This window comes from Oryzias latipes, chromosome 16, assembly GCF_053564925.1.
Source record: "Oryzias latipes strain Hd-rR chromosome 16, Olatipes_Hd-rR_3.1".
Taxonomy (NCBI): domain Eukaryota; kingdom Metazoa; phylum Chordata; class Actinopteri; order Beloniformes; family Adrianichthyidae; genus Oryzias; species Oryzias latipes.
In genome coordinates, this window is record NC_136252.1 from 26986960 (window position 1) to 27007702 (window position 20743).

General features: G+C 37.4%; 2 protein-coding genes across 2 annotated transcripts; one reads left to right on the forward strand and one right to left on the reverse strand.

The window, feature by feature from the left end:
* The first annotated feature begins 11 nt into the window (after positions 1-11).
* On the forward strand, positions 12-3285 carry dnali1 (dynein, axonemal, light intermediate chain 1). The gene is made up of 6 exons (XM_004078299.5): positions 12-154; positions 361-473; positions 1025-1194; positions 1292-1470; positions 2712-2876; positions 2983-3285. The coding sequence occupies exons 1-6, from the start codon at positions 74-76 to the stop codon at positions 3043-3045; spliced, it is 771 nt and encodes a 256-aa protein (XP_004078347.1). The 5' UTR covers positions 12-73; the 3' UTR covers positions 3046-3285.
* Positions 3227-16151, reverse strand: gnl2 (G protein nucleolar 2). The gene is made up of 16 exons (XM_011485655.4): positions 15892-16151; positions 15449-15533; positions 15247-15341; positions 12426-12565; positions 11765-11949; positions 11598-11664; positions 11047-11205; positions 10814-10927; positions 7046-7174; positions 5503-5607; positions 5101-5259; positions 4705-4812; positions 4135-4625; positions 3710-3804; positions 3554-3630; positions 3227-3449 (listed from the first exon to the last, which is right to left on the reverse strand). Exons 1-16 carry the CDS (start codon positions 15953-15955, stop codon positions 3312-3314), a joined length of 2211 nt encoding a protein of 736 aa, XP_011483957.1. The 5' UTR covers positions 15956-16151; the 3' UTR covers positions 3227-3311.
* Positions 16152-20743: the final 4592 nt, after the last annotated feature.

Genomic DNA, 20743 nt, shown 5'->3' on the forward strand with positions numbered 1-20743 from the left:
GTCGCCATGACAACACAAACAGTGAAACGGTATTTCTAACAAAACGTGTAACTTGCTCTCTCACCTCAAAACGATGACTTCTTTTGGCGAGTCCCTCTTGAAATACGATAATCCGATATTGGTAAAAACAAAAGGAGATAAAAAATCTCAAAAGGTAAGTCTTGATGGTTAATGATCTATTTAACTGGCGCCCAGAAACTATATCAATTAAGGCTAGAAATCTCATTGTACTTCCATAATTTCTTTATTGTGGACAATGAAAGGCTACCAAATAAAATCTTCAAAAATAATAAAAGAAATTACAAAAAAATAATAATACAAATAAATGTACAATTTTCCCCCCTTTTTTTTCGTTAATAGGGACGTACTCTAACGTTGAGCAACCTTCCAGCTCCCAGCTTTGCAGCAGGTGTTCCATCTCCCCCTACACAGAATTTGGATGAAAACATTTTGCATGCCATCTTACCACCTAGGTAAAAGAAAACCTCAAAAGCTCACCTAAGCACAACGATTCAGATTTATTTATTCTAGATTCATTATTATTTATTCTTCTTCCTAAGTTATGCAGACAAACATAGACTGTGGCATGCACCAGAGCACAATGACCATCCTCAACTTTTATTTCTCAAAAGTCAAATCTGGGAAATCAAATAAAATCAGGCTTTTTTTTTGTAAAACAGATGCTTTTCATGCCATGTAACTCAAAAAACTTTAAACAACACAGTGGAACAGCTACAGTTGGAACAAATGTAGTTTTTATGTGATCCAAAGATCACCAACAAATCCTAATGTCTAACAAGGAAAAGAGGAAAGGTCCTGTAGCTCAGTGAATGTCCAACTTTCATCAACTTAAAAAGATCAAGTCTTGACAGCAAATATTGCCCACAGGTGCATTATCACACATACGTCTGCTTTTTACTTAATTCAAAAATAAAAAGCTGACACACAATCTAAGATCCCGAAAGCATCCAAAAGTTACTGTCAAATGATTTTCCAAGTAAATTCTGATTTCTTACCATTACAGAGAATGGACAGAGGGGGACCAACAGTGGGTGCAGAAAGTATCTACAGCCATTACCACGAGGAAAGATGTCATTCATCTGCAGGAGCAGCTGAACATAAAGCTAAAGCAGAAAAAGGCCAAACCAACTGGCATCTGCCCCATCCGCTGGGTTCTGTTTTCCCAGTGTTTCGGTAAGACAGCGGAGGGTCGGGACAAAGCTCATCTCCGAGTAAAAATGTGGATAGTTATGAAATATAAATGTATTATGCATCTTATTTCCTTTTTGAGATGAACTCATCAGACAGGTAACCATTGAATGTGCGGAGAGAGGTCTGCTGTTGTGCCGGGTCAGAAATGAGATGCAGATGATGATAAGAGCCTACCAAAACTTGTCTGAGAGCAGCATTGCTTTTGGGATGAGGAAATCACTGCACGGTGAGCAGGGCAAGGAAGAAACACAGAAAAAAGTAAGTTTTTTTCCCGTGTTAGTCATAAAAAAAACCTGAAAAACTCCCATTAAGTTTATGAAAAAAATGATTTATCTTAACTGAAGCAAATAATTACGTTAGATCAAAGTAAAAAAGTTTATCTTTCCAACATCCATATGTGGTCTTATCACCCTCTCATGGTGGAAAAAGTATTATCTGAGCTTTTTCATCCACTAAATCATCTTCAAATGGACACGCCATGCTGCTTCACCTCTCTGTAAACAAACTAAGCTTCAACTAAACCTGCTCCGGACCAGGTTATGTTCAGAGCATGAGTTGCCATGGTAACTTGACCTACCCTGAAACATACCTCCATTTCTGGAACCGAAAGCTGAGGTTATCAACTTTCTTAGCCTCAAACTTATCGTGGGAGCTAGCATAACCTGCTTTCTGGAATACCCCCCTGGAACCTGAGGCTCTCGAGATGCTGTACAAACGCCTATTTTATCCCCCCACTGTGGATCCTTTATTTGAATTGATATTCCATCAATTTAAACAAATAGGTTATTATTTTTGGTTCATTTGTTTTAGTTGATTAGGTTTTGACATTTCTTTTTTTTTATTTTTAACATGCCAAATTACTGAGCATCATGATGGTAAACAATCAACTTTCAGAGTTGTTTATTATTAGAATAAGCTTAAAGCGCATCTTCTCAAGTTGATGTGCAGAGGCAAATCTCCTAAATTTGAATCTACATGTTTAAATATATTGTTGGAATTTACTGAACGCCAATGTTGTCATTTTTATATTTGAGGGTGAAAGGAGAAAAAGGATGACGAGGCACCAAATCCAAAAAGATATAAAATGTCAAGTATGACTTTCTTACATTGTAAAATCAAGCAGATTTACAGCAGCAGGAGGAGGATTTTATTTGGCACAGGATCTATTTGATTTTGAAAGGAAACTATCAAAAGGAAAATAAGTAAAATTTGTTATATATAGAAAATATATACATCGTTTGAAGTCAATAACTAAAAATTTTTAAAAGGTACATCCTATAAATGAATGGTTTTATGGTCACAAAAAAGTGTATTTTTTTCAACTGTAAAGTTGTACTTTGCAGCTGTCGCTGCATTTTGTTCTATAAGAAACAAATGTCTCATTCCATGTGTTTTGTACCTTGGTCATAAGCCCTGCAGGGAGCACCATTTCTTCACTTTACAGATCCAAAAGAACATTGCACATTTACCTCACCCATCTGCTTTTATCACTCTCTTAGATCTTAGACCTGGAGGCTGAAAACAAAGATCTGATGAAGCAACTAAATGAGTTAAAAGACAAATGTGATATGATTGAAAACAGAGAGGCTGAAGAGAAACAGCTTAAAGATAAACAGCACGATGAGGAGATTCAGCGCAAAGAGAGAGTCATTCAACAACTCAAGGTGATCTTGTAACATTTCTCAGAAAGAAGTATTTAATTTTGGACTTTTCATCTTAGAAACAGACTTGATTGTGTAAAAAGTATAACTATCATTCTTCTCTTTTCAGAATCAGCTGGAAGATGTACATTCAGCAATAAACTTACAAACCAAGATCCCAGCTACGTCTTAAAAACGTTAGAATTTTTAAAACCGATTACTCCTTGTTAGATTTGGTTAAACTGACTGAATTTACCAGTTAAACATACAAAATCCACATCTTTTTAAGGTTAAGAGATAAACCTAGGAATGATGAATTTAACCTCACATATTATGCTATTATTTTCATGTGGATGAAAACAGATGAATCAGAGTTTTTGTTCAATTGTTTTATTTTGATAAAATGCCAATTTAAATAAAGATTTGTTGCATATTTTTTGGTCAATTACTTTCTTAATTTTACTGCTTGGATCTTTTTGTCCTCTGACCCTTGGCGGCTGAAACTGGAACTTTTCTGTTCTTGTTCTTGACGTTGTGGCTTTCATAGTAGCGCACACCCACTTTCTTCACCTTCTGGGCTCGTTCCATTGCTCGTCTCTAAAAAATGATAAAGAATCAGAAATCCATATGAAAGACTCAAAACAAATACATGTTTCTTCCTTGCTGCTTCACTTTCAGAATCACGATCAAAGGCTGCAAACCTGTTTAGACGTCAGTCTGGACTGCGTGGACTCATCATCTTCCTCAACTTTCCTCTTCTTGTTTTTCATGTTTACAGCTGAATAAAACACAAATCAGTATTTTTTAAAATATAAACTAAAGCCCGATTCCGTATGCAACACCACAAGGAGACATACCTGTTGTCTGACTGGCTTTCTTTTGTGCCTGTTTGGCTGCTGCTTGTTTAGTCTTAACGTCTGTGAACACTTTGTCAGAAAGAGCCTTTGGTATCCTGTCCAGAGAGAAAAAAAGGGAACCCGTAACCAGGGAAAGAAAATTGTTTTCTTCTGTTGAGATCTGCTGCAATGAACAGTAATTCAGTTGGACCGGGAGTAACTTTACGGCTGTCATTTGAATTTGTTCTCGGAGATGAGGCCTTCAACTCAACAAGAATTGCAGATTAAAGAACAAAAAGAAATGCATGATGGGAAAAATACGCATAATAGGAGTGAAAATGATGACTGCTCATCCTCTGAGGCTCAAATACCTTAAGATAAAAACACAAAAGCTGAAAGCAGATAAGATGAAATGTGTAAAGTGAGATCTAGAACAAAGCACTGACCGGATTGCAGAGAAGCGCTTCGATTTAGCTCTGTCCAAGAAATGCTTGTACTTGGCGATCTTTGCGTCCAACTCTTGAAGGACTTGTTTAGAACCTTTGGCGTCCTTCTCCATGTTGGTCTCCGTCTGAGAATTTGTGGGGACTGACATCTCAGCGTCTCCGGTGCTTTTTTCGGCATCGTTGTCGACGTTGCTGTCATCTTCCTCTAATCTCTCATCTTCAGCGTCCTCTTCCTCAGCTTCGGAGCCAGAAAAGTCAGACATGTCCAAGTCAGGCATCTCCACTGGAACCAGATCTTCCTCGCTGAACTCTGGGGCCACATTTATTTTGCCGAAGTTCTGCCGGACATTAGCGAGGATCTTCTGGACCTGCTCCTTCTTTCTCTGCTGCTGCTGTTCTTCTTGTTCCGCTGAAACGGAAGCGTCTGTCTGTTCCTCCTGCATGCTTTCTTCTGCATCTGGTGGTGCTTCAACAGGCAATAGTTTATCAGCCTAAAGAGAATAGGTGAGTGATTCAGACAAAAAGATGCATTAAAAAATTACTGGACAGCAGGAGTGAACAAGTTCCAACCTCGGGATCTCCCTCAGGTCCGGGTGGTTTCACAAAGAAAGGGATCCGACCCCTTTGCCAGTCGTTCAGCACCATTTTGGAGACCGTGCTAATGTCCGGCTCACCTCCCTTCACAGTACAGATTAAAAAATCAAAGGAATATAGTCATTAATGGAACCTTTGGATTTAATGGATTAATCATGAATAAATCAGAAGAGGTTATTTGAATGCAATGTCAACAAACAACTAGAAATCACTATAAAATATTTACATTTAAGAAATACACAAGCAATTTTTCAATACTTTTATGAACCTGCCAGACGCGGTAACAAACTGTTTTAAAAAGACAAACCTTTTAGATTTACTGTTCCAGTGGCACAAAAACAAAATAAGGGAGGAAAACTCAAGCAGACAGACCTTCAGGAGTTTGCCAGTACGAAACGCCAACTTTTCTAGAAAGTCTTCAGTAGAATTCCAGGAAGGGATCCGGTATGTTTTCTGAACGTACTCAGGCTTGGCCCGCTCCAGCACCGCTTCAATATGATCCTCTGGGTTCCTGATCTTCTCCACTTGAACCTTTGAGGAGTCATAAAAAGCATAATGTTAACCTGTAATCTGTCAATTTGAAGCCTTTAAACTTAAAAATGGATGCAGGGATCAGAGCCAAGTGTGAGCTTTTAATCCAGAAGATGTGGAATTCATACATTAGATGTACTTAAGGTAATAATAGATATAATTATCGCCCTGTTTTTGCTAAAACTCTTATTCTCTGGCCATTTAGAACAAATCCTGGTGTATGTAGTAAAAAAACAAACTCACCACTCCCTTGAGGACAATATCAGACTCGCTGTCCTCTGATGGGTAGACCACACCAGGACAGTCGATGAGGAAGATGCGTCTCATCAAAGTGATGTACTGCCAGACCTACACAACTCAAAGAAACAGTGCTGTTAATTAAACCTGCATTAGCAAAAACAAATGAAACAAAAAGCATTTATAAGCTTGTTGTCTAATAGGAAGCAAACTCAGCAGAAATGTGTTTTTTTATTTTGGAAAAGTAGGATTTTTATATAAAAAGGAGTACAACACGATGCAATACAGAAATATTTTGTAGTGCTCTAAATTTTTTTTTTACTAATGTTGGACGCAGACAAAAATCAAAAATTTAATTTAGAGAGAAGATGCTCCATAAACCAATCAGGTTCAGGTTTTTAACGAGTTCTTGGGGAATTTTTCTGATGGATGATGGAGGAGATATATAAAGAAAATTAGGCCCAAAGTTACATTGATGAGCATGTCTGATTCAAATCTTGAGTAAAGAGCAGATTAGAAAAACGCTGTTTAAAAAAATCAAAAACAAAATCAATCATCTTTTATTTATTCAAAGGCGTTCCAGTGGTCTTCTAATTACGATTGTCATTTGTGCCAAAATCAAAAAAGTGCTTTTGTTTATTGGACATGTCTTTGCAGAGCAGCAGTAGTTCATTAGAAATTTGCTTTTGAGTAGTGAGGGGGACCATTGGGGCGGAGCAAGCCCGCCACTTCCCTCGCCATTAGCTGCGAGCTTGGAGCAGTGAGCTTGTGGCCCGCCCAACTTATTTACCACAAAGCAAATTAGCTCTTTTTCCCAATGGCCTTTTTCCTCTGTTCCTGATTCACAATGATTTGGATAAAGAAATACTAAGAAATACAAATGTAAGCTTAATTTTCTCTATATATGTCCTCCATCATTAAAAAAATGTCACAAGAACATGTTTTAAAAACACAATTTTCATCAGAGTGGGGCTTTAAGCAGGAAAGAACTGACTTTACAATAGATAGACATAAGCACATTAGCTTTAACTTCTTTCATAAATGGAATTTGAAATGGAGATCTAAGATGTTTCGGTTGACTCTAAGCGTGAAAATTGTTTTAGGGAAGCAACAACATTGCAGAAATAGCTGAAGGCTGCTTTTCTGTATCAGTGGAAAACCTGCAGACTGACCCGTCAGGTCCACTTAGTCTTTACTGCAACCTGAAGTGATGGTCTTTTTGGTCTAGGTACCCCTCAAGTTTAAAGACTGCAGTTTGTGCATCAACAGCCGACATTGTTGAGACCGGGAAAAAGAAAAATCGAATATTTTTGTAACAATTTGGAATTTTTCTCATGGCAAATGGGCTCTTCTGAAAGAGGGCCATGTCAAATGTGGTGCTTGTACCAGAGAAAGCACAATGTCTGAAATATTACCCTTAGCCTTTGGTACTAGTAAGATGTCTCTCTCAACAGGAAAGTAAATGTGCAGAGATACACAGCATCTCATGTTAAAAAACACTAGATTGTCATGTTCTTTTTTGACTGATCAAAGATGACGTCGACTTTACCTTTGTTTCTCCGGCGATCGGCGCCACGTTGCAGACTTTCTTGGAGCGCAGAGTGTTGATCACAGAGCTCTTTCCCACATTTGGATATCCGATGAAACCCACGCTTATCTGTTTCTTGTCTGTGTGGAGCTGCGAGAGGTAAAAAAAAAGAAAAGAAATGGAGAAGTTTCTTTTTCTTTTGTTTTCACAGATGTGCTTCCTTTATAAACAGAAAATACTTTTGTGCATCTTTTCAAACAATCAGAATATAGCCAGAAAGTTTCCTAATTACACCCCCCCCCCCCAATATTGTGACTGTACACAAATTACGCAATTTTTATTTTGTTTTGGAACATAATGTGAGTATTTGTTGTGGTTATTCTGATCATGAAAAAACAGTGTTTATGCATGTATGATGATGCAAATGCAATGGGTAATATAAATATGAGTACAGAGCTGCTAAGGAGCAGAAAAGACGGAAAACACTTTCCTACAGAACATTTATAAAAGCCAGATTAAATTCTGGAATGTGTAATTTTTTAAATCAAGAGAATAAAGGGATGAGAAGGGTACAAAGAAGGAAAGGAAGGCTCATTATCTGAAGCACTTCACATCATTTTTCAAATGTTTAGAAAGCAGAGTTAAGGCAGAGGCATGTGAAAGGAGCCAAAGGAACCAGTGTTTATTGATCATTTGCCTGCTGCCAGAAGCAGCAGAATGAATCATGATATGTATAAAGAAGCCATTTTGAACAAATTTAGTCCAATGTTTCAGAAACGGAGGGGATGGCACAACAAAAGTAAACACAGATGGACGGATTTAAGAGGGGAAAAAAAAAAAAAGAAAATGCAGAGGAAGTATCCCAAAAAAACGTTTCTGCTGCAAAGAGATGGAATGTTCTGAAAAGGCAGAGCGAGCATCTTGACCTCAACTCGCTGAACTTCCCCTTATCAAAGAGGCCCCAAAACATGCAAACACAGAGCAAATGAACGTGTCGGGGATTGTTCTCCAAAGCAGCCAAAGGAGGACGAATATTCTCAAGTCTTTCTGTGGAAACAAAAAAAAATTATGGCTGATTTACTACTCCCAGCCCCTATCATAATCCACTCTCTCCCATGCTTAACAGGAGAAGTCTGTGAACCCGCTACTTTAAAAAAAAAAATGTTTTTATGATTAAAATGGGCAGTAGTCTTCACTGTTCTGGGATGACACAACAGATTTTCTTACATGAACACGAAACACAACAGCTGCTGTAAAACAAAAAAGAAAAAAAAGTAAGGACAGTAGTTCTTTCTGAGGCTTCTGAAGAAGCCGGTCTTAGTGAGAAGCCTGGCTGCTGCGCTGCTCATAAACGTGCTGCTCGAAAAGTGAATGACACAACTGATAAAATCACTGGCTGTACTCTCTGCTCTCAGCAGGAAATTACCACAAGGATTTGCTCCAAAGGCATAAAAGTTGCTCACTTCAAGAATTGTTTTTCCTCCAACAGCAAAAACGACTCCAAACAAGAACAAACTTTAAAACTTTTATGACGTAATTCCTTTACTATTAGAAAACATTGTATTCTTAATACCAATTCATCTGTTGTATATATATGATTTATTTAATTATCATTTTAGTTACACAGCAAATTGATTATGCCTCTTGTATTTTCATACAAGGAAAATTTTTCCTGACAACATAGGCGTGAGGTTAAAGCATCTACACCAAAACATTTTAAGCCTTAATTGTTCTGATGCAATTCTGTAACTTTCTGACACACTCATTTCCCCGACTGTAAACCATGATCATCAAAATTACAATCAATTTATAAAGGAATATTTATGAGAAACTATACTATTAAAAAAATCAAATTTACATTTTTTTAAATAAACAACTAAAATTTGGAAGTTTTTCTGAAGATTGAAGGTTTTTTAGATCTTCCTCTAGCATCCTAAAGTACACTTGATTATCTGGTACTAATTATTAAGTTTAGGTCCTATTTAAAACACTACTTTCAGGCAAACAGAGCAGGTTAAAATAAACAAAGACAAATAGATTTAAGCTCAGTTTTTACAAAAATGCAATTTAATTATCTGTACATTGCTAAGACATAATGTTAAACAATTCAAGTCTGCAGGTCTAGAATTATCTAATATAGTACAGAATGTTTTAATTACCTATATTGATTGTGTGCGGTCATACGTTCGATTTTTAATTCTTCCATCCATCTGCACTCGTTTTCTCCCTTATGGGGTCACGGGGCTGCCAGAGCCTAACCGGCCACTGTTGGGTGAAGGGAGGGGACACCCTGGACAGGTCACCAGTCTGTCTGGGCCACAATCACACACCCATGCACTCTCACATTCACACCTAGGGACAATTTAGAGTAACCAATTCACAGATGAAGCATGTTTTTGGATGATGGGAGGAAGCCGGAGTGCCAGGAGAAAACCCACGCCTGCACAGGGAGAACATGCAAACTGCACGCAGAAAGATCTGGGACTAGAACCGGAGGACCTCTTGCTGTGAGGTTAGAACGCTAACCACCACACTTGTTTTGATAAGTCTACCACATTTTTATTAGCTGTAAATTTGTTGTTTTAAGACTGATGCACTGATCAGAGAGCACCTTTTAATATACATCGTTACAGGAACATTGACATGGCAATGATCAATTTATCTCTATAAAAAGCAATTTGACAAGCTGGGTGTCAGATAAAGCATTTTCTTTTTTCCATTTTTACTTTAATAAACTTAAACATGTAGCCTCCTAAAAAAGAGCCCAAAGATGAACATTCAGAGTCTTTCGCATGTTTTTTATTCCATTAAAGGCTTAGAAATGCTGATCAATCACATTTTTCTTCAGAGTTAGAATATTCTATCTTTATTGATCAGCAAACCTCAACATGCAACAAAGAAATTAAAAAAAAGCTATGTTATAAATACAGTGCAGTGAAAATTTGTAGTATGTAAAATAAATAAAAAATACTGTCAGGTGGTTTTATGAAGCATACAGGATTTTTTCTCTTGCAAAAACAACAGATAATAGTAAAAGCAAGAATCTCACTTTTTGAATTGTGCTGTCCCAATAAGGGGTCATCCTCCTTTAATGAGCCCAAACAGCCAAAAATGAAAATATGGTTCTCATTTCTTGTCTTCAAAGTAACGCCTGGCCTTAGCCTTCAGCAGACAGCGTGCACCTTCAAGCACAAGCTGACCTGGAGGCAAACTCGCTGTGAACAACACTTTTCTGCAGATCATCTTGACCGGTTTTTATTTGCAAATGTTTTCATGCAGAATGAATTCCAACTTGGAAACAGACTAAGAGTTTTCCTTGACTACAAAGCAACGGTTGCTTCTCTTAGTCATTAGGGATGTCAATCATCTTTGCTATTAGATGAACTCAAACCAGAACACTCCACACCATCAAACAGCCAACACTTTTACTTCGATCTGCGTTATTAAACAAGCTTAAGATGTTATCCAACTTCTAAATCCTATAGAAACAGCATATGTTCCCTCACACTTAGCTTTTTAACTTTGTCTTGTAGTTTGTGATCAAGATCTGATATGGTTTCAATATTTTGTTTTTAATAAAGATAAGATTACGAATCTGAGAAAAAGTTGACCTGAATTGGCCACAGAGCTTTTGGGAACGAGCTCCTTTAACATGACAGCAATGGAAAAAAAGAGTCGACTTGTGTTTTCCATGTTAGTTTGGTCTGCATACAGCTAAAACTTTCTTTAAAAAAGAATAATAAAATATAGGGTAAGCAAGGAGATTCTGGAGTTGAGATGTTTTCTTACCTTGCCAAACTGCCTAAGGAGCTGGATGAGGGAGCCTTTACCAAAAGAGTTGGTCAAGCTGGCATGAAAAGCCAGAGTGGGATACTCTTGGGACAAAACAGCCACCCATCGTTTCTGTTCACAAGAAAATATATAAGAGAAACTGTTACTAAGTATCCAATGTTGAAAATAGACTAAAATATCTGAAGATTGTGCACAGACAATAAAATAAAATAAAGACCAAAAGACCTCACCGTAACCCAGGTGGGGATGAGATCACACTTGTTCAAGACAAAGATCAGATGTTTCCAGGGTTTTTCCTTCTTTAGATATGTCTCTATGCTCTTAGAGCGTGTTCCCATGGGGTCCCGGGCATCCAGGACTTGGATGATGACATCAGAGGAATCAATGACCTGTTGCAGAGAAGCAGGCACAGTCAAAAGAGCATGCAGCCCCCATTTATTATAAACTATTATTTTAACTGAAAAGAAAGATTTGCGTTTCCAGAAACACTTTTGTTTTGTGTAGAATAATATAATATTATGGCTGTACTGGCCATGATGATAGTTATTCATTTGTACCAGATGGTACTAACATTTTAGAGCAAACTTTCTCCCGTAGTTTGTCTCCAACAAGCAAAAACCAGCTTTTATTTTTAGATAGTTTGTATCAAGGCAATTTCAATAAACTGTTGTGTAAACACCCTGTTTCACTTAATTGCTGAGCATTAAATTGATTCCAACAACATTTTGTTGTCATTGACCACTTTTTTCCAAAATGAAAAACCTTTAAAACTATAACAAACCTTATAAAGTTCTCCCCAGATCCTCTTCGACTGACCCTTTTTGAAAATCTCTTCTCTTGCTTCTTCCCTAAAATCAGTAAAGGAACGGGGAAACAAAGGATAAAACTGCCCTCAAACAAGACACTTTGACAGCTTCTTGAAGTATTCAGAGTGAGTGGAAATCTCACCGGACTCCTGTGTCCTCTGTTACCAAGTCTTTGTCTTGGTCGGAGTTGTAGCTCAGTGCTGATGCCTCTGCTCGTTCCAGAAGATCCTTCACGTCATCCACCATAAGACTGGGTCTCTTCCTCTGAGCCTTGGGTCCAAATGTGGTTTCAAAGCCTTCTGTGTCTAAAATGTGGACTTTAGAGTTCTATGAATACAGATAAAACCATTCTTAGAGCATATCCTATTCTATTAATCAACACAAAGAAGAAAGAAAAGATCAAAATAAGCAGGACGTCATTTGTTTATCCCGGCCACAAAATGATTTGTTCACGACTTTTTTGTATTAATTGCTCAGACAGAAAAAAAATGATGTCGTACTTCAGCCCCAGCCTTGTTACTATGCGTCACAGTAACTGTTCATGGCAGAACAAAAGGACGAAAACAAATGACAAGCAACCATAATCCATACACAACAGCAGACGACAACAGCCTCAGAAATATTCAAACCATGTTCCTACATCAAGGTCCTCTGGGTTTATTTGTGAACATTGTGCCAAAATATGGAAAAATAAGACTTCTTTCCCAGGAAGGGAGGGGAGAAAAGTCATTTATTGTATTAAGAAATACATAAATCGGAAGAGGCATTGAAAGGCAAAAGAGGCTCAAAGGCCTCCGACTCACATGGGCTTTGACTCTGTCGTGCAAAAGAGACATAGGCAGTTTGCTTTGCTTCATCACAACACGATACGGGTCCTTCTGCACAGCCCCCATTTCGTCCTGGAACTTTTGAAGAGACGACTGTTTGATCACCCGGGTATTTGCTGAAACACAACACCAAAGAAATATTTAAGTTAGACTCCTTTGGATTTCTTTTTAGACATAATTACAATATAACTGATTAGTTTCTTCTGTTTCCCCTCACTCAGAGAAATAATAACCAACTTTTAACTGATAAAATCTCAATAAGAAGTCAGCTGAACTTCATTTTTATTGTTGGCCCTGCGACAGACTGGCAACCTGGGCAGGGTGTACCCTGCCTTTGCCCAACAGTAGCTGGGATAGGCTCCAGCAACCCGGTGATCCTAGAGGGGATTCTGTGGGTTTGGAAGAAGACGGTTTATTATTTTACGATGAAAGCGCTACACTGAAATGTAACCAACTTTTCTTGCGGCGTTTTTTTCTTCAAAGCTATTTTGCACCATTTTGTGTGGAGGGAGGTCTGACATAAAGAGACATGTTTTTGTGTTATTGTGTATGTCACGTTTGGTCAATTAGCTGTGACTTGGTAGCCATGATGTTTGAATCATAAATCATATTTTAGGAATCTTAAAAACGCTTGTTTGAACAGCAGTCGATTCTTGTGATTAAAAGTCTTTTAGATTGAAGTTGGACTACGGCCTCAAAGAGCATTTCCTGATAAAAACAGCACCACAAAACTTTGGAACTATTATATCATACTATGTATTTTAGTCACATAACACCCGATTTTAAGCTGTCATTAAGCATCTCTATTACTTAAATTTGAGCTAATATGAAGAAACAAAGCAGTGTGTTGTACAGGTGAGAATTTAAGGCTGTATTGATGGCAGTCTATTCAATAATTAACCAGTTATTATCACTTCCATTTCTTTCAGCTCCTCAGACTTCACACAGTCTATAAATGGACGGAGATCAGTTAGGCTCTTGGTTGCCCAAAGAAGATGAGAGGAACAAACAGAAGGTCCAAGTTGAAAGAGGGTAAAATCTCACAATGTCCCGTGTGAAACAATGACGTCAGGTCAACCCCTGAACTGCAGAATTTAATGATAAATGACTAAAATAAAATGTAAAAACAGTAATTTATCTGCACATATTGGTTTGACACAACTCAATTTTCAAGGGAAAAGGAGAATATTTCTCATTTCGGGCGGCCATGGTGCAGTGCTAGGGCGGTCGCTCCCATGATTGTAAGATTGCAGGTTTGATTCCCTACTAGCACGCCCATGTGCTGAAGTGTCCTTGGGCAAGACACTGAATCCCACCTTGCCTCTGGTGGGAGGTTGGCACCAGTGTTCGGCAGCGGAGCCGCCACCAGTGTGTGAACGTGTGTGTTCATGGGTGAACGGGTCTGTGACTGTAAAGCGCTTTGGGCCTTATTCGAAAGAAGGTAGAAAAGCGCTTTATAAGTATACGCCATTTACCATTTAAATTTGAAACATGCAGAGCACACGCCTCAAAGTCTGACGCTGTGGTTTTTGACTAGTAAAACGATCATTTACCCTCTCCAGATTGATGGAAAGGTCATGCTCCAACTACAAGAGTTTAAGTACCTTTCTTGTTGAGGTCTCTCACTTAAATATGAGGGAAGCATGGAGAGTGAGATTGAGAGAGTCATAGATGCAGCGGGTGCAGTAATCCAATGGCAGAATAAGGAGGGGCGCTGAGCCAAAATGGGCGAAACTCTCATTTTACTGGTCAATTCATGTTTCTGCCCTCACCAATAGTCATGAACTTTGGAAACAATAAATTCCCAGATACATGCAGCCAGAATGGGCTTCCACTGCAGGGGGACTGGGCACCTCTTTAAAGCAAGAGTCAGGGGCTCAGCCACACAGAAGGAACTCGGAGTAGAGACCCTGCTCCTCCACAGCCACAGAAGCCAGGCTGGGACAGCTCTGGGACAACCTCTGCCTCCTGGATGCCTTCCTGGGGAAATAATCTGGACGTGTCTGGCCTGGCAACACATCCGAGTCATCCTGGAAGGGCTGGAGAAAGTTTCTGCCTTCAGGGCATTTCTGCCGAGACCAGTGATGGGCAAACCTTTTGACTCCTGGGCCACAAAAGGTTCTAAAATTTGATGCATGGAGTGTTTTGGTAATCCATCTCATTAAAGAAGGAAATAACATGGTATCTGGACAAAAACATGTTTTAATTTAGATTGAAAATGAATATACATGTTTTAAGACAGAACATTGTGGAAGTTTTCTTTTGAAACTGTGGCTTTTGTTTTTATTGTAGTGCCAATTACACCAATGGGTGGCTGTTCCTCAGGTGAAAAAAAGCAAACTTAGAGAAATGCTGCATTTATGTGGTGTTGGAATGATCGGAAAAATATCCGCTCCACACAGAAAACGCACATGACCGTAAGAAAGACAACAAGCCTTCCAACACCACATGAATGCAGAACAACTGTCTACACCTAAACAAAGCTCAACCTATTTGTAGTGCACCGTTTATGGGGACACTCCAGAATTGAAAATTAAACTTTAAGGATTTATCAATATAATTTATTCCATCTTGGTGGGCCAGATTAAGTAGTTTAATAGGCTGCAGTTTGCCCACACCTGGCCCAGACTGTTGCTTCTGTCTACCAGGTTATTATTATTTTTCAGCTATTTAAGCTAAATAATAAATGCTCATTACAGCCTAAATTTCAAGCCTTTTTTTATAGCTTCCATGATTTTTTTATGATACAATTTAAGACACACAACATTCACATATACAGCATGAAGATGATACTTACTAAACCACTTGATGTTTGGCTCAACTCTGGCTACAGTTCCTGGAGCGACTGTAGATTGATACTGTAGGGGTTTGATCACTTTTCCATGTTTATTACTGCGAACAGAAACTCAGCATCAGTGTGAACAAAACCAATGATTAAAGTTACAATAAATATCTATAGAGAAGCAAGATAAATAAGATCCCTGTTGAGAATCAATTACCATCTTTGTTTCTGTCTGTACATATTCAGACGCTTGATTGTGGCTCGGTCCCTCATGTTGTTCCCACCAGCTCCCTTTGCCCGATCTGTAAAACGCACAAGATGTAGTCAAGTTATTCCTTCACTAGTGAAACCTGTATCGGTTTTTCAAACATGTCTAATCTATTGTCCTAACAACAACATATATTTTACTACTAGAGAAGATTGTTTTGTGTTAGTTCACTTCAAGTTCAAAATGTCAGAAAACTTGACAGAATTATTCGGTTAAGTGCAGCAACAAACAGTCCGCTTTCTCAAATTAAAGAAGTAAAACGTATGTCTGCTTTAGCTTGGTTGACACTTAAGCTTAGCAATTGAGCCGGCAAAACGTTTTCTTTACTCGTTAGCCATAGTAGTTAGCATCGAGTGTAAACAAACGTGTGCTAGCTCTGTGCTTTAGCTCACCGGGGTTGCTGCTGGAAGATGAGGGATTAATCGAGCATTTCCCCTTAAACTTCGGCTTCACCATGTTGAAAACTTCCCTGGCAAAGCCTACCAGAAGAAAACCGAATGGAAAACCTGAGGACTATGTCCAAAAAAGAAAATTTAGGCACTATGTTCTGTACACGTACTATTTACACGTGCTAGAGTAAAGAAAAAGGAAGTGGCGTCATAGAAGGAGCGACAGACGATCTAGCCAATCAGAAAGCTCCTGGGATTTTCCATCGTGCAAATGATGCTCTTGTGTTTTTAGGATCGCAGCTCTATAAAGTGTAAAAAAAAATACTAATAAATTGTAAAAAACAAAAAAAAAAACATCAACATTTTTTACAGTCACATCTAAATTATGAAAATGTTTAAACGGGCATCAGTAAGGTGAAATCTTGCAGATGAAACTCACTTAAATCACATTTTTCTGTGCTTTATGAGTCAATTAATAATAATAGGTCATGCCGCAGTTAAAATAAAGTTAAACACATTTGATTAAATAGTTTATCTTTAGCTATGTTTTTATGATGATTATGCATACTCAATTTACTCAGTTCAGGCTCCCACCGTTTTTTGACTGTATTAAATTCAAGAAGTTTTTTTCTGCAGCTGTAATAAAAGGCAGTTTACAAATGTGTGACACCTGAATTTTACAAAAAAGCAGAATGCTAACTTAATTCCTATGGTGTCTTTAGGAATTTCAATTTTAATTTTTAATCTTACTTCCTTTCTCTCAAAAGTTTTACTTTGACTTTTAAGACAATAGAAGCGATTACTGCACAATGACCTTTCTGTTGTTTAAACTGTAAAATGTTCCCCCACACCATAAAAAGAAGTAAAATTCTATTTATAAAATAAATATCCTAGAAGTTATTAGATCAAAACAGCCAGTCACAGAGGCCACAATTATTTAATAAAAAGTGTTACAAGTTGTCGGTAAATCTTTTAAAAAATTGGAAAGAGACCATCCGGCACTTAGTTTATGCAGCTGGGAGGCAAAGGAATGCTCTCTGTTCATTTTCTGACAAACGAAAGGTGATTTCACTTTATCTATAATCCTTTTGAAGGAAACTGTTTTGGGTCACTATGTTAAAGTTCAAGCAGATGAAACCCAATTATTAAAAAAATATGAATTTGAATAAATTTTTAATGTTAAATTTAATCTTATAAGATGTTTTTTTTAAGGTTATTCATGCAGCGAGGAAACAGTTGTCGTTTCTAATTTTTTTAAACTTCAGAGACGCTGTAATTTTTTAAAGTATTATTTACAGTCCCCACAACAGCAGCAGACAATCTAAAGCCCCACCGCCCTTCCCGAATGTGTTGCTTCAGTTGCTTCCTTGCATGAATTTGCATGTGTTTATTTTTTTAGTAAATCATCAGATCCCATAATGTCTGTCAAATGCAACACATCTTTGTGACCATCTGTTGAAAACCCCTCAATGTTAGCACTGTAAAACTGTAGCAAAACAGTAAACTAGTAGTCTTTTTTTGTTTTTCTTTTCCTCAGTTTGCATCAATATGAAGTATTTCAGATGACATCTTACACAACCTGCTCTTAATCAGCTTTCCTCAGAGTGACCACAGCCAGTATTTTTCCTCTTCATTCTGCGATTGAACATTTTTTTCTGCTGCAGAACCAAGTTGTTGGCTAAGATCCATATCCTAATTCATGTAAGTATGCCATAAAATATATACCAAAAAAGTAAAGCATTTTCAGAGTACAAAATTTTTTAACTGGATGTTAACATGCTATTTACGATTGTTTACATTTAAAGATCCAGCTCTGCTGACGAGCAGTTTTAAACTATGTAGAAAGAAACAAACAAAGATAAAATACTTAAAAATAGGAGATGTGTATTTCTTTCATAAAAATTTAAAAAAGGCAGCTGCTTTAGGAAGTTTAGGTATAGCTGGTGTGATAATTTGATATGTTGCTCCCTTCTTCTCAGTTTTGAACTTAAAAGATGGAATTAGTCTTTTTGATTTTGATTTTTTTTCCTTTCCAGAGTACTGAGCAAAGGATGTTTGCATGGTAAGAATAAACCAAAAAATAAAAGTATTGCATTTTATTCTCTAATATACAAGTGGTGATAAATGTTTTATATTTCTTACCTCTGAACTTTTAAATCAAATTTTTATCTAGATCAAAGACATTTTGAATACATTGAATTACTTGTATATTTTTTCTGAGTTTTGTGCCATTGTAGAATGCACGCCAACTAACAAGTTTTTTAATCGTGGAAGAATCAATATGGAAACGCTCAAATGAGTGTGCTTTAAAAGATATTTGTCAGGAAAACTGTGAAAATCTAACGAGCTTACTACAGCAATAAATTCACAGAAAGCTGTAAAACCACAGCACTAAAAAGAAAAAAAAACTGTTTTATTGTAAACAATCTAATTAATCAATTACTTCCTTACGGTGCCTGCATAAGAATTCAATATGCTGTGGCAGGAATTACAAACATTTGCTTTAATAACCTTTGCACCCTCTCGTTCCTCATTCCCGTAAGGGCGAAGTGCGAGATGTAAAAAACGTTAGTGGCTAAAGTCCTTCAAGTTTTTTTTATTCTTTATGCTCATGATTTATAACACACTAGAGCAGAAGTCAGTGAAATAGGTTTAGAGTGACAAATGTTTCTTCACAAGTCAGTGACAATGCATTGAAGCTGCACAACCACCCAAGCAAATGTGTGCATTTGTGGATAATGCGTCTGCCTTAAGCACTAGGTTTGTCTCTGCTCCCAGTCAAAAGTGGAACAACAGTGAAATGACAGAGCACAGGCTCTGGTGGGCCTGACTAAACAAAAAGAGAAAAATTGATGAAGGGCTTAGGGGTGCTCCCCTTTGCAGCCTCACTGTTGAGAGCATTTGCAATAGAAAAACCAACATTTCTGCGATGAGTGTTCCAAGGCTCAGATGGAAGGCTACTGAAAAACTCAGGGCTGACATTGTGGTGTCAGGAGCTATTCTTTCTGTCTTTTACAGTTGTTATTATTTTTACTGGAACTGATGCAACTGAAACTAAAAATTATTTTTACAATGCTCAACAAAAAAGCAAAAATTCAACTTTGTGGTTGTAGAAACTATTGTCCTATGGTTATAAAATTCACAAGCTCTTTTTAAAATATAAACAGTTTGTTTGCTTTTCATTTTAAGCATTTCTATTGTTATTTAATGTTTTAGTACGCCACATTTGAAAGGTTTTACTTAAGTTTAAATTTCAAGGACTTCACAAACATTTCATAGCATCCTTTGGACATTTGGTGCCTTTTCTCATTAAAGAAATGTAAGTAAGTAAGTAAATCTTCATTTAAATAGCCCTTTTTGCAGAGAAAGACTCACACAGTGCTTCTCAATGTTAGAACAATATGAAATAGTGGAACTAAATCAATTTTTATGGACCTCTTGTAAGAGCATAATTGTCAATCTAAGTTCACGCCTCTCTCAACGTGTGTTCACCTCTTTCAATAAAAAAATCTAAGTGAAACATTTCTGGCTTCCACATTTAAAACTGGCGCATTCACAAGTTTCTACAACCAGTTTGGGACTCTATGTACAAAACACAGCAAATCAGGGACATAGATTTAGTAGCGACCAATGGATGGTGTCCCTTGTAATTTATGGAAGTGTCACCGCTTGAATGTTAAACATGGAGGAGAATTCAATAACTGTAGTTTCTCCCCAACCAGAATTATATGACACCATTTCTTTCATATCAGAGTAGCTGTGAAGGAAAACGCCTGGAGCAAGATTCACAAGATTTGCACCAATACGACATTTCACACCAAGCCTCTTCCAACTGTAAGTGGCGGACATGTGCTAGTAAACAGAAGCAAACAAAAAAAGAAGCCCCTCCCTGCTTGTCCATTTAAAAACGTGCGCCACATGCCCGGTGTGCATCAGAGCCGCAACCTGGGTTTTTCCATAAGCTGTAACTTAAATTAAAGTACCGGTATAAGTCAATGTCAGTTTGCTAAATCATGTCCAGTAAGGTATTAAGTTTTAAGATTCTTTCCAATGTTTTTAGCTTTTGCTTAATAACTTGTTTAAATTATCAGATTGTTGCATTTTTGTGCAACGTATCGCCCAGGGCTTAATGCTGCCACCATGATATATGATATATGATGCTGTGAAAGGTGTCCTGAGGGACTTAGCTCCCCCTGAGAAGATGGTAGATGTGGACTTTAGACCTACAAAACAAAAAACATGACAAATTATGAAAACAACAAAACAATTAAATATACATGTACTTACAATAATTAAATATTTTTCATCAGATAAACGTAGTTGAAGCAAATTCACTATTATAAACTGATTGCTTTGTAACTTTACTGTAAAATGTATAGACAAATACAATGTGTTTTTTAAACTGTACATGCATTTCAGATTAAAAATCAAATTAATTTGTCGCATACACACTTGTACTTATAAATGCATAATGAAATTTAGAGATGCTACATACACAAGTTATGTGATTTTAACCCATAAGAACCCATGGTGACATCAATGTAACAGAAAAATATCAGAAGTGGATTTTGTGGTCCAATTGGCTTGTGGTAAAATACTCATAATTTTGTTTTGAAAAAAAATAGGTTTTAGTTCTTATGGGTTAAGAATGTGTACTGCTTTTGTCAGATACAATGACGTTGTGTTAAACAAGTGTGCAACATTCAACTAGCTGTAATGGCATAAGGTTGACTCTTAATGTTAACCCAATAACATGTGTTTTGCCTGGAGTTATTTTCTCAGTTGAAAGATGCCAGTCCTGGGCTGAGGTCAGTGCTTTTATGCCTAAGCCTCCTCTTTTATTTTACTGTGTCAT